Genomic DNA, 13,996 nt, shown 5'->3' on the forward strand with positions numbered 1-13,996 from the left:
AGATTACAAGATGATGGGCTTAACATAAAAAAATGAAAAAACCAAAATTTATCCTTGATCATAAAATTACTGACGTTTTAAATACACCATACCTAAACAAATTTACATTATGGTAAGTGCCTAGCAGATAATCTTAACTTACTTTAAAAATTAATTTCGCCAAAATTTTAATTAAACTTAAACATACTGCGCTCGCACTTGCCACCGATGCGGAAGTAGTGGCTGCCGTAGAGAGCTCTGTTGCCAGCCTTGCGAGCAATCAGACAGCGACCAAATAGCATGTCTTTCTGAGCTAGCATATTTATCAGACGCAGTTTCGATCCCTCCTGTTCCACGGATTTAGCCAGGGTTCCAGCCATTGAGATTTTGTATCCACCCGGTTTAATTACCTCCCAGGCATAAACTAAATTGTCATCGTCTTCCGCCATACCTAGGTATAACACGGAGTTGTTTAAATATTCAGCATTTTAAAACCATATTTAATGCAGCCAAAGGATAAATTGTCATAACGTCGACACTAACGCATGAAAAACAACCCTAGAAGGTACTGAAGAGATATATATTAGGGGTTTGCCTATTTATACAATTCAAGATGATTTCCTGAGTTAAGGTAATGCAACAGACGCGAAATTATCAAATATGTTTTGTCCAAGATTCATCTGACGTACCTCGGGCTTTACATTTCAAGGTGACATTGTCGCCTTCATCGAACTCAAGGTTACCACATTTACTTAATCCGAGGACAAGGGGTCTGAGATCAGGAAGACGGAGGGCGGGTTTTCGGTGGTCTGTAAAAATAAAAAAAATTAATAGAATCTTTCACGAAATCTTAACGGTGGATTTTAAAAGACTTGTAATTGGATGCTCACCAGGAACTGGTTCGCCAGCTCTATCTAGAGTTTTCACTGGAATCGACTGGGAGGCGAACTTCTCAACCGTGTCATCACCTGAAAGAAATGGTCGCTCTACCGTGAATTTTAAGAAGAGATCATTGGCCTTGTCACTAAGAGCGTCGCCTTGATAGCCTTCTATTTTTAGCTTCCCTGTCTCTGAGTTAATCTCCACGCTTCTAGCAAGGGCACCCAGAGAAGCTGGAGACTTGTCGGCACGATGCAGTTTGACACCATATTTGGTACTGGCATCCTTTGGAAGCTCTTCACCAGTATCAGGATCTGAGAAGGGCAAATAGCATCAAGACTAACCAGACCCCGATACTGGCATAAATCAAAAAAAAGGCAAAAAGGATTACCAATGAGTTTGACTTCCAAAACCTTGTTTGCTCCACGTGAGATGGCTAGATTTCCATATTCGTCTAGTCCATCAATGAGGAATTTGAAGTCCTTTGGAGTTACTAAAAATAAACGCGTCGGACGTGGAAAGAGTTCTCTTAATAAGGAGTAGAAAAAAGCACGCAAGCGGCTTACACAATTCAGGCTTTGGCACAATCTTATCTTCCTCTGCCTCAGGTTCCGTTGGCTTCACATTGAAATCGATGTAGGGGCTGTCGACTTGCGTAGTTGGATCAAGAGGACCTTCCTTTTGGTCGAGTTCTGTATCCAAGCCCCTATTGGCATTGACAGCCACGCACTTAGCGCGAAGTCCTGAGGCAGTCTTGCAAATACCTTGCAGACGAAGAGTAGCTCCTGATGGAAGAGGCAGTGATTTAACCGATTTAGCAAGTGCCGAAGTATCAACTACAGTACCGTCCTTATGTTCAAACACCCACTGGACTGCCAAACCTTCAATCGGACGACTTGTTTGAGGATCTACAACACAATCCCGATTAATTTTAGTCATATTAAATCTATATTAATAGTAAATGGATATAGTGGAAATGCTTACCCTCGGCCACACAGCTGATCACTTTATTGTCGCCCTCACTGGAAATTACCCTGCCATCCTCAACTCCCATCATTTCAAACCTGACTTTTTCTCCTGCACAAACACAATGCAAAAATTTTTTTGGTGATATTTGGATTACGACCCAGCTTATTTTCTTATTGTTTAAACTTACTTTCAGGTTCCTTAACCTCGCCAATCTCCAGGCTCCCCGAGGGATCCCGTTCAATAAAGAACCTGGGACCAGAGGAGTAAATGGCTCTCTCAAAGCCATCTAGACCTCTGGGGACGTCTGCGATGCATTCACCATAGACTTTGTTGGAACCTGCCAAAGCCTCGAGGTCGACATCAACTCGCAAGTTGTTCAGTGTCACCATATTACCCTCAGTCGTGACCTTGCCAAAGAGCAGAGATGGTGGAATTATCTCTCCAGTGTCAACAGATCGGAATCGCCAAAGGAAGGTAGCATTTTCCAGACGGGATCCAGTTGTGGGATCTTTAGGTAAACGGCAAAATATTAATTTTAGAATTTATAATCTCCATAGACTTGCAATTTATATTGCGCTCTACCCAGAAAAAAACTATTTCTTCAAAGCCCCTGATGATTATAATAAATAAAACACAGTCGTTGAAGGCCAAAATGTCTCATTAGCACTATCCTACTACTCTGAAACGACATATACTACTAACTATGCCGATTGCACAAAGATAATGAGAAATGGCTTAAGGCCATACTTGTTAGAGCTAAATGTAGTGTAACTAGATCCACAAAAAAATTTAGTTGCTTTGTCTACTACCATAACAAATGATTAAATACTATCAGAAGTAACTATAGCTCACCGTAAGCGTAGCACTCAAAAGATTTTTCGTTCGGATCATGTCGTGGGACATCCTGAACATCAACTTTCACCAACTTCTCGGGACCTGGAATGAAGTAAGTTCCATAAACAACCATCCAGACTGGGTATGGTTTGCAAAAAATGTTCGCTACTGACTTGGCTTGCAGGTACCACCGATCTCGAAGTATTCGCTGTAGTACTTTGCACTGCCACTACCGGGTCGGGCTACAACACAGCGACCGAAAGTGTGCTCGCTAGGTTCAAACAGTCCAACCAGCTCCAATTTGTTGCCAGATTGTTTTGCGAAGTCAGCGATTGAGCCAGAAAGAGGTAGTTTGTTGGCTTTTTCACCCCGCAACTCCCATCCGTAGAGCAGTTTATTCGGATCTTCGGTCGGGCCTAACCACAGAGAATTCAAAATGAATTAATCCCATTTTGGAACATCACCAATCCTTTTTTCGTTTGCTGAATTTGATCAGAGGGAATATTTTTTTATTTAGTTTGAGGTAATCACTACAAATACTACTTAAATAAATGTGCAAAGGTAAGGGCAAATCATATCTAAAGTAAGTTCAAGGTTATCCACTAAAAGCATAAATATTTGTCTGTTTATATGTAACGCAAGTTAAAAAGTGCATTCCGAAAAATTTACAGAGCAGAGGTAAAAAAATATAATATAAAGTCAGCAATCGTACTTGAAACATCACAGATTAGCATCTTCCGGGTACCAACTTCTATGGGCAAGTTACGACAGTCGCTCAACCCAACGACTAATGGCTTTACTTCCGGCCACTCCTTTACAACCGGTCTGTCGTCTAAAATAGTAAATGAGATAATTTAAAGCTATAAAATATCAGTTGCCTTACGTGAGAATAGGAACGAACACCCATGAAGATCGGCACGATATAGTCCATTGGATACCAACAAGATTGTTCCACACACCAACACACACTGCTCTGTGGCGATCTTTATTGCATGGGGTAATCCTTTGGCTCTTAGACAAAAGTTGTGGTGCTACTCATTCTCAGGTTTGTTGAAAGGTCTCATCATCAATACCACCGTCTGAATCCGCCTATCAGCAGTGTTTGTCAGACCACGGGTCAGGAAAGTTGCGCATTGGTGGTCGAACGCATTTCCATAAATCCCTTTTTCTCTCTTATGCAGCAACCAAGTTCTCGAGTGTCTAAACTTTTAATGATCCTTTAGTCCCAACAATAATCCTTCTAGGCCTTCTAACTGCTATGCTTAGAACGGCATTGACGACTCATTTTGTTGAGGACGAAGGGGGTAGTTTTATAAACCATGATGGTTAAAACCCAGAGCATTTTTTATGACGCTTTCTAGTAATACAATGATTTTTATTGCTTATCAAAAATTAATGAGTAAATAAAACAAACCTTTGATAGGTCCCCCACCATCTTGGGTTAAAACAGGATAGATATATGGAGAAGCGAATCGCTGGCGCTGTTTCAGTCCACTTCGTTCGGCCACAACCCGTATGCGGACATCCTTGGCGGCAGGACTGCGTTGGTCTCCCTGATACTCAATCAGTCTGATTTCACCCGATTTACTGTCAATTTCAGCTGAATTTGCGATGAGGTTCAGTGGAGCTGGACTTCCGTCGGCTTTAGTAACTTCCAAACCGAAACGAACATCACCACCCTCGGGAATATCTGCCTTTTCATTCGTAAATTCATCTACAGTAAAGAGAAGTCGATGTCATAATTTATCACAACGTGTGAGCGTTGCTATTATTCCGCATGTTTAAGGAATTTTTGGCATATCCTATTATCATAACTAACCAATAAGCTCAGCTTTCAGTGTGACGGTAGAATTTTGAGGTCCAGCCAAGTTTCCGTCAGGATCAAGGCCACTAACTCGGACCCGGAATGATTTTCTTGGGTCGCTATCGGGTACTGAAAAAAGCAAGCACCGATATATTCGTCTCGAAACCAACGCCCAGACATTTTGACTAAGAAGCCACATACTTGGAACGATGTCATCTAGCCTTCCAGTTACAGGCTCGGGTTTTTCAGGATCGCCTTGAATGATAACGTCAATTAAATCTCCAGGAGCCTGATCCCCCGGTCTGAGAAGGCTGTCAGAAGGAAGGTCTAACGGCCTCTCATCCCTGGCACGTGAATCTCTGAGAACGCACCTCAACCGAAGTCCACCGGCGGTTGGACGGATCTTAATTAGTCGCAGTTTATAGCCTGATCCATCAGTTGCCGGCGTCAGCTCCACCTTTTCAGCTAATGCACTAGTGTCTATAGGTCGACCGTCTTTCGTCTGCACCTCCCATAGGTGGTCAATGTTGCCCAGGTTAGCCCCCGTCTGGTCGTCTGTGTGGGGAAAACGAAGTCTATTAATAACGGTAGCAGTTTGAAGTTACTATAAGTTCCGCAATGGCACACGTTTCCTTTATCACTCAATAACCCAACCATCCGGGTCGATTAGGGCGTTTTTCTCAGCCGAAGACAACTAAAATCGAAAAATTCACTTACCGACACCAATGCACTTGAGTGTAACACTATTATCCGGCTTAGTGATCACCTTGTTGTCCACAGCACCATCCACAAGAGCCCGAGGTTTGTCATCTGCAATTAGACGAATAGCCTATTCGAATCGCATTCCCTGAGGTATTAAATCTGCCAGTGTATATTTAATCTCACCCTCAATTATTTCTTTCGTCGAGTAGGCCGGTTCTTCGTCTTCATCTCCCTTGGACACTTGCACCATAGGATCCGAGTAAATCTTCTTGGGCACACCCTTAGCATCAGCAGGAGGTAGAAAAGCCTCGCAACGACCTTCGATAAGACTGACACTCCTGTCGGCAAAGTATGTCGAGAAATCAACATCACTTCGAAGTTGTCCAAGGCCAATAGAGTCTCCAGAAATTTCAATGCTCTCGAAGAGATGGCCGGGTAGAATCATTTCGCCAGAAGGGCTTGCAAACTCCCATTTGTAAGTGGCGCCAGGTATCACGGAGCCATCGGATCTTTCTGTAACCAGTAAAGTAATGAGTTAGGATGCATTTAAAAGGTGTGTATTTTAAGGAAAGGTAGGAATCTTACTTGTAACCACACAACGGAATCGTCGCTGGTCTGGATCTCTACTTGGGATCTCTTCTACCCTTACAACCTCGTCTTCAACTAGAGAGAAGAAAATATTGGCCTTTTTTATTCAAAGCAGCTCATTAACCGTATCTGCTGATTTCTAGTGACATATTATTTGACTTTAAAATCTTGAAATAAATCAGACTACACCCCCTAGGAAAGATTAGTTCATGATACAGAATCTATTCAGCACCAATAAAATGTAAGCGCAACTGTCATCGTATCATATAGAGTAGCAACTTATTTGAAGACCTTATTAGGCTTTCCATGACAGCTTATCCCCTTACCAGGATCGCAGAGTGGCCCCACGAGGAAGTCTCGACTGTAGTACTTCTCGGAGCCGCCCATCTTCCTGACAATCACGCATCTTCCGAGCAGGCTTTCGCCTGTGGCCAAAGTCTTCATACCACTGAGTCTGAGTTGATTTCCGGAGATATCAACGGATTTGGCAATCATACTCACGGAGGCCTGACGACCTTGGATATTTCTCAGCTCCCATGCGAAAAGGAGGTCACTTTCGTCTTTAACACCTGATAGGAGTGGCAAAAAAATACCAACATCATTTCCATTCAGCGGATGAACTTCACATGGTTAATTTATGGGGAAAACTTATGCAGGTACGTAGAGTAGTAAAAACGAATTTCACATGCCTCTAGCTTTGCAGGACAAAATAGTATCCTTTCCACTTTCAAGTGCAACGGTGCGACATTTGCTGAGACCATGGACGACAGGGACCAGAGGTGACAATTTCATGGCTTTTTCGCGGTCGTCTGGTGATGAAAGAAAAATGCCCATAAAAAGAGGTCAAACACTCTCACTGGTACCACTTAAAATACTACTACACCATCACGATACTATACTGAACTTGAACGCATTACATCTAATACTGTTCCTACCTGGCTCCCTGTCAGTGAGAGCAACGGGGATAAGTGGGGAAGCGAAGCGCTCCTTGCTAGGATCGCCCAATTGTCCAGGCTTTGCTTTCCTATCGGCATCAACTTCAGTAGGGGTCTTCTCAGCAATCACACGGATGAACAGGTCGTCACCTTTGTCCAACTCAGAGTCACCCCTGCAAATGAAACGCGTTGTGATTAATAATGAACTACAAGTTATTCAGTTCCTCAAAGATGCCCAAATGATTGTTAGAGTATGCTTTATAATTTGTGGAAACAATTGCCGTGAATGTTGCATTAGCCAACTCACTTGTATCCTACAAGCCTAATCTCTCCAGTATTGGAATCAACATGAACTTCCTTGGCGAGGTGGCTCAGAGGAGCCGGCCGACCATCGGCATGTCGAACTTCCAAGCCAACCGCCTTCCATGCTGGATTGGTGACTGAAACTTCTTCACCAGTTTCTTTATCTAAAGGAAACACACAAGACTTTTGCTGGTGAGCACTCTATTCAAACGAGTCACAGTCGATTTCTAGTGGATAATGGAAAAGGAAATGGTGTAAATGAACCTCAAGAAATCTGAACACATAACAACATTCAAAATTACGATTAACTATGTCTACTGTATTTGCGATTGAGAAAAAGCATCGGTGGGAAAAGATAAGTGATGTGGTGGATTAGTTTCACCCAGATTTCTATCATAATGTTAATCTGTACAGGTACCTACCCATTACTTTCACTGTCAATATCTTATCAGAGTCTAGAGGAGCTGCAAGTCGATTCAAGTCGTCCAATCCATCAACTTTAACCGTGTACTTATTCCTCTTATCGTTCTCCGGAACTGTAGCAAAGCAAAATATAACACATTAGTCACAAGTAGATTTATGCTAACAAGAAGTAATGCTGTACTGACTCGTGTCGTATTCTGGTGTACCAGTGAATTGTGCCTTTTCCTGCGGTTCACCAAGCTTGTCGTCAGTGAAGGTTACCAAATCGGCACCCCTTGGGAAATTCACCATTTTGGATTTGTCCTCATCAGTTGTATTGAGGACAGAGCACTTGGCCTCCAAACCAGCGGCGGACGCTTTAAGACCCTTCAACCTGAGCTCAAGACCACCATCTGGGAGGGGGATGACCTCAACGGTGTCGGCAACTACGGATGTATCCACGGCGCGTCCATCCTTACGAGCGATTTGCCAATGATATGCATACCCCTTGGCGAATTTAGGTGAGTCAGGTGTAATTTCTGTGGGGCAAATAAGTCGATTAGTAGTTGAGAACCGAACAAGGGATTGGCTTCGAAATGAAAGAAGTAACTCACCTTCGAGACGGCACTTTAAGCTGACATCTTTACCCTCTTCGATTGGAACATCTCCTTTATCGTCCCCTTCGATGGTTATGATGGGTTTGTCTTTCAAGAGAATTTCAAAAATGACAACATTCAAATCGAGTAGAGAAATAACACGATTCTGTACACAGCAAGTTAAAAAATAAATATTAAACACTAAATCTGGCCTCTAGCTTGGTAAAAGACTTCAGGATTTGGAAATAGACTGATATCAATAATATAAATTGTATGCGAGTCTTTAAAGAATACCTTCAATTTTTGGTTTCTCGACCACTTCAGGCTTTTTATCTGCATCCTTGGCACCAATGGTTAAGAATGGTTTTGATGGGTAGCTTTTGTTTGTCTGCGGTATGAAGGCAATACAACGACCTTCTACCACTGAATCACCACCAGATAGAACCAAGAGGTCGACATCATCCCGAAGAGCAGTCATAACGATCACATTGCCCTCTATTTTGATTTCCTTGAATAAGTGACCAAGGAGAACCTCATTGCCGCTGGGAGTTGTGACGTACCAGGACACGGTGGCATCTTTCAGGTGTCGACCCTCAAATGTGTCTGCATGATGATAAAAAAAAAGTTATACATGGTCAGAGTTCGGTCGCAAGCCGTTATAAACATAAAATAAAGCTTTCTGCCAAAAGCAATACAAGAGAATGTAATTGTTTGGGTATAACACACCGAAAGCATTGCACTGGAATTTGAGTTGGTTTGGCGTTTCCCCGGGAAGCACTTCAACGATCGCCTTAACTTTTCCGTCTGTGCCTACAAGGGATACAGTTTGTTATCAAAGCAGTAAGGTATGCAGTTGTGCCTAGATCCTAGTAGCGTGTTGGGCTATGAAAGCTGTTTTAACGGAAGTCTCGTCCTTAGGTTGACTGTTCTAAAGAGAAGGGTCCAGTTTGTTTAAAAAAACGATATCCTTCCGTAGATCCTAAAGATCACTAAGTTATTAAGCTTTATAGGAATTGTGAATCTCTAATGAGTGCGCACTTACCTCCTTCTCCCGTAACAACAATTGGGAAGGGTTTGGATTCCTTGCGAACCTTTCCATCCCAGAAAGCGCATTTGCCCCTCATTCCCTCTGGCAAATCGGCATAGACACCGCGGAAACTAAGATCTTCTCCTGACATGTGAACTTCGCGTGCCAAATCGTTCAGTGATTTAACACTCTCCGCTTCTACCATGGGGCCTTCCCATTCGAGCTTCTTCAGTCTGCCGAAGGTAAGAATAGCCTTGCCGGTCGCAGGATCTGTAAAGCGGTCATTAAGAATGAGTGAGGAGTTGAATACAAATTGTTGGAAAGGGAAGATGGTAGTATTTTGAAATCGTTAGGGGAGTTTTATGTAATATATGGGTAAAAGTCCAATGATACTTATTCGACTCAATCCCATACTACTTATTTTGACAATTATGCAACACAGTTGCTGAGTATTTGAGTTGTTATCTTGCCAACTGATATAATGCCCGTCCTTTGTATTAGTCTGCAATATAGAGGCTGAGATCTCGACACGTTCCTTACAATCGACCAAAGCACTTGATAAAGATAGTTTATGGTTAATCGTATCTTGTATCCAAAACCCTTACGAACCTTTTACACGACAGCTGACACGGCCGTCTCCACCTGGTTGAAGATGAAGCACACCGAAGTCGTCCAATCCCTCCACTTCAATGTTATAGTCCTTTACAGGTACTAAAGTGAATCGAGATGTTAAAACGAGTCAGAAGCTAGACGTGAAAGTGTTTACAATGCAAAAGTAAAGAGAATTCTTCTATGTATGCAGAAGCTGAAGAATAGCAGGCTTCCCTGTAAGCAACGTACTGCAGGACGAGTTAGTGGTGCCAGAAACTGCTTGTGATAGCCGATTGAAGGTTATTCCACAGGCGGTTATTTCTAATTACTGACATCAGGATTCACACCGTTGTGTTACAGGTAAAACCTACCATCAGCATTGACCGCATTGGAAGCGAGAACGCGTCCAGATTCATCAAGCGCTTCGCAAGTGTAGACACCTGTCTGTGGTGCGTACCGATTGAAGGCTTTAGACTGTATCAGGGCCCAGTAGTTGCGACCGCGCTCCCAAGCAAGACCGCTGATTTTGGCCAGCGCAGCATTGGTTGACCCTTCACCGCCATTGTGATTGAGACGCCAGCTCACTCCGCCCGCTGGTGGTGGATAGCCGTAGTACTCACAAACAAGCTGAGGGTAGCAAAATTGGGATAAATTTACGAACACTCTTGTAAATATCTGCCAGTTCTTACAAGTTGCTGGTGCTTATGAAAATTTTATAAAATACTGTTTACAACCCGTGACTATGGGCTGTAAATCTTCGTTAATTAACTGCACTATTCTGAGTGTTGTCTGGATATCTTTAACGTGCAATCACGGTAACAATGCTGAGATGAAACAACTTATACAGCAAAATCTCACCTGAAATGGTTCACCTTCTTCGACAGTCACATACTTCTTCCCATCGACCTCCTCAACTGGAGAATGCGTTGATTTGATACGAATGTACTCCCTGTCGACAGGGGTCTTTTCCCGCTCTGAAATGGAAATAATGATAATGAAAGACTGAACTCGTCAACTGGTCTTTCAGCTTTCACTGGTTCAGCTGTCACAACAACAACGGCATGGAATTCTTTTCGCACATCTTACATCATTTTTCAGGAGAGTATCTCCATTATGAATTAATAGCTGACTCGTGTGTGGTGAGTTAGGATTAGGGCCTTATGAAGATGTTTTTAGCTAGTGCCTCACTAAAGGATCATTTTGAGACGGATGGGTCTATTGCTTCCCATACAGGTGGGTGGAATGACTAATAAAATCACACCAAATTTATACAATCGTCATAACCTCTATTACTGCATGAGAGTCAGTAGTACACCGAGGTCTGAAATGATTGGGTAAAGCAAGTACTGAAGGGCTGAAGTGTCCACGTGCTTACACAGTCAGAAAACAGAGCAGGTAGATGTTTTGGCGTTAGGTATTAAAACGCCGTACGCTACTTCATATTGTAAATTTCACTGAAAAGAGTCTTTTCGTTTTGGGGGAACAGCTCTAATGGCACTTCTGTGTTCAGTACTTTCCAAGTAAGTATTTCCGACGCATTTGGCTCGTGGGGAACCCAACAATTTAAATTAATTTATCTCGTTACCGGTAAATCAGGAAGTCTTCTAGTCCGTCTCACCTCTGATTTTAATTCATTTGTCAGCTATTGTGATGGTAAAAATAAAAGAGGTGTCACAAGCAACACCGGAAAAGGCCTTCAAGACATGATAGGGGTTGTGGTGAGAGAACAATATTTAAGCTTTCACCATACATACCACTTGTCTCCCAACTCTAACTGTTTAAAATAAAGACTATTCTTAATTCGCATGCCTTATACAATGCTTAAGAGTAAAACAAGTGTGAAAAAAAGACTCTATCAATTATACTACTAACTGAGGCCCTTGGAGCTTACCATGCCTTTCCATTATGTCGGACGGGAGGAATAGGCGTTCAGTAGCAGTTCGAAATTCGTTCTTCGCTTCACATACATACACGCCTGCCAGTTCACGAGGCGAAAATTCATTCGATTCGTCAACTGACCAGGATAGAGAAGCCGTGTTTTCTCCAGCCTCAACTTTAACCTAAAGGCGAGTTATTATTACCTTAAAATTCAGGCATTGGATACAGATGTAAGGGTATTCATCCATTACCTGCGTCAACTTCTTTCTGTTCTGACATTAGTCGAAATCTTAACTTGCTACGGTTACAAATTGTTACTCATCTACTATAACAGACACTGAGCGTTAGCGAGAACACGATTGCCTAAGTTCAACCATACCGATGGGGGCAGTCTCTGACCATCTTTGGACCATGTCACCGTGGATGGTACCTCCGTATTCGTGTCCACACATTCGACCTTGACAGGGAAGCGGGAGATTGCAGCATCAAATGTTGAACGGATTTCGATCTTAGGGAATTTGGCAGCTAAACGAATAAAATGGTCTCAACTTCACATCAATTATCAGTATCAAAACAGTTTTCTACAGCTTTAATAAGCTGCTGTACCGTCTAGTCCCTGCAAAATTAGATCTTTCATTCATGCTAACTCACCCATATCACCAGGAATGACATTCAGCTTGAACCAGTCAGAAACCACAGGCCGATCATCAATACTTGTCTTTGCTCGACAGCGAAGATGTGTGATCCAACCAGGGCGACTCCTTAAATTGCCCATATAGACAGAGTTGTCTTGGAAGGTCAAAACTGACCACGGCAGCTCGGCCTGAGTCGCCTTATCAGGTTCAACTTTGTCAGAGGTTGTTCGCAACTCATTGGCCCCTCCCTCTGGTTGAACGATATAGTCCCAGTCGTAAGTGACGTCCTCCACTGTGCGGTTACGCCAGATGTCTGAAAATGAAGTAATACAATAAGTAAGCTTCCTGTGGTTGACTTTTGGTCTGTGGGTTGTACTAGATATTCAAAACACAGTTAAACTTCTCTTTAGCCAGCTTATTTACTAAGTGAGCTAGCAATGACTTCCAATAAATTTTGCAGTTTGTAAACACCCTCTCGTAAAACTCCATGCATTTTATTACCTCGCGCAACGCAGGTAGCGCCGACGGTATCTAGCTCCGATCCAGAGAGCACTCCAGGTTCTGTTAAACCATGAATGTAGGCCTTAATTAGGGGCTCCCGTACGATAAGGCGGTATGGAACTGAGGTGAAGAGTTCCTTTTTATCACCCATGGGAACAATGACGACGGCAGAAATGCGGAATTCAGTGGGCTGACGCGGCAGACCCTGTAATTCGAGACGAGAGGGGTATGGTATGGTGTATCGCTGAGCCAGGATACCGTCGTCAAGCTTCACTGGTGCTCCATTGGCCTGTGTGATGCGCCAGGAGGTCTCCAGATCTTTGGACAGTTCAGATCCATCGGGACCTGGGAAAAATTTGATTTTGCGATGGTAAGTCTAGTCACCTAGTTCGGGGCAAGAATGGGAACCTAGCTTGTCTAGTTTGGTGACGGAATTTAATAGGTGGCTTTGATTACTTAGATGCAATGCAGCTATTTGCTTAATCAAATGCTTCACTTTCAAAAGTCATGTAAATCTATCTTTGGTTAGTTTCAAAACACCTGTCAGCTTCATTTGCATGGAATAAGCTCAAGCTGTACCGTAGGTAGAGTTAAAAAGTGCCAAACCGCTTTCGCTTGATACCCATAAAGTCGTTGTCACGACTCACCGAATGACTTCACATCAATATCCATGTTTCCATGCGTCAGTCCAATTAGATCACCGTTAACAAGTGCTGAGCTGTTTAAATGAACGATCGCGAAAGGTCTTTCATCGGGAACAACTAAAAATTTAAAGAAGCGATTTGTTATTGTTGATGTGAGTGCGCAAATCACTAAATCCAAGGCAAGAAACTAACCTGCTAGTGTGACTTTGGCACTCTTTACTCCATCAGGAGTATTAATGGCAAAGTTGAGGACTTTATCATCAAAGATAGTGGGTATCTCAGCGATGTTGACTTTTGTCCACGAATGTCCTCCATCTGATGTGATTTCTGGCACATCGGTTGAATCATCCAGCGACCAGGTGATTTCACCAGTATCCGAGGCGGAATCGTATTCGGCAACGAGCTATGGAGATTGAAAGTTACTGGCTAGATATGTAGAAGTGATGAAACGGAACCTTGTACACCGCATGCATGTATAGCGTTATCAAAGCGGTAATTAACCATAAATTGGACTCAAATAGATGAAGATAACGTGCCTGCACTGGCTGGCCTTCTCTGACATCCAGTCGGTAGTGATCATCCCCTTGATGGGTGAGGATCCGGCCCGGCGAAGAGATCCTCAATTTCGGTTGTCTCCTTTGAATCATCTCTATTAAGCCTAAAAGTGAGGGGACTTTATCAGCTTTATAAAAGTCCAGATACAAACCACAGTATGAATTTACGACCTAC

General features: G+C 42.9%; 1 protein-coding gene across 1 annotated transcript in view; it reads right to left on the reverse strand. All coding sequences in view use genetic code 11, as the record gives it.

Moving 5' to 3' along the window:
* The window catches only part of EGR_05022 (Basement membrane-specific heparan sulfate proteoglycan core protein), a gene marked incomplete at both ends in the record, with an annotated part of 51,370 nt that overhangs the window by 19,454 nt on the left and 17,920 nt on the right, over positions 1–13,996 (reverse strand). Inside the window, 35 exons of the mRNA XM_024494271.1 lie at positions 188–430; positions 669–788; positions 870–1,172; positions 1,250–1,351; positions 1,425–1,766; positions 1,843–1,935; positions 2,015–2,335; positions 2,680–2,763; positions 2,835–3,077; positions 3,374–3,493; positions 4,076–4,375; positions 4,481–4,594; positions 4,667–5,020; positions 5,183–5,275; positions 5,351–5,680; positions 5,753–5,830; positions 6,082–6,324; positions 6,691–6,863; positions 6,998–7,157; positions 7,416–7,529; positions 7,602–7,934; positions 8,010–8,099; positions 8,286–8,594; positions 8,718–8,801; positions 9,034–9,288; positions 9,628–9,729; positions 9,981–10,236; positions 10,468–10,583; positions 11,501–11,669; positions 11,867–12,012; positions 12,139–12,435; positions 12,624–12,968; positions 13,271–13,384; positions 13,460–13,670; positions 13,723–13,925. Of these exons, the coding sequence (XP_024351365.1) occupies positions 188–430; positions 669–788; positions 870–1,172; positions 1,250–1,351; positions 1,425–1,766; positions 1,843–1,935; positions 2,015–2,335; positions 2,680–2,763; positions 2,835–3,077; positions 3,374–3,493; positions 4,076–4,375; positions 4,481–4,594; positions 4,667–5,020; positions 5,183–5,275; positions 5,351–5,680; positions 5,753–5,830; positions 6,082–6,324; positions 6,691–6,863; positions 6,998–7,157; positions 7,416–7,529; positions 7,602–7,934; positions 8,010–8,099; positions 8,286–8,594; positions 8,718–8,801; positions 9,034–9,288; positions 9,628–9,729; positions 9,981–10,236; positions 10,468–10,583; positions 11,501–11,669; positions 11,867–12,012; positions 12,139–12,435; positions 12,624–12,968; positions 13,271–13,384; positions 13,460–13,670; positions 13,723–13,925 (6,960 nt within the window). The remainder of the gene's footprint in view (positions 1–187; positions 431–668; positions 789–869; positions 1,173–1,249; positions 1,352–1,424; positions 1,767–1,842; positions 1,936–2,014; positions 2,336–2,679; positions 2,764–2,834; positions 3,078–3,373; positions 3,494–4,075; positions 4,376–4,480; positions 4,595–4,666; positions 5,021–5,182; positions 5,276–5,350; positions 5,681–5,752; positions 5,831–6,081; positions 6,325–6,690; positions 6,864–6,997; positions 7,158–7,415; positions 7,530–7,601; positions 7,935–8,009; positions 8,100–8,285; positions 8,595–8,717; positions 8,802–9,033; positions 9,289–9,627; positions 9,730–9,980; positions 10,237–10,467; positions 10,584–11,500; positions 11,670–11,866; positions 12,013–12,138; positions 12,436–12,623; positions 12,969–13,270; positions 13,385–13,459; positions 13,671–13,722; positions 13,926–13,996) is intronic.

Source organism: Echinococcus granulosus (genome assembly GCF_000524195.1).
Source record: "Echinococcus granulosus chromosome Unknown EG_S00034, whole genome shotgun sequence".
NCBI lineage: Eukaryota > Metazoa > Platyhelminthes > Cestoda > Cyclophyllidea > Taeniidae > Echinococcus > Echinococcus granulosus.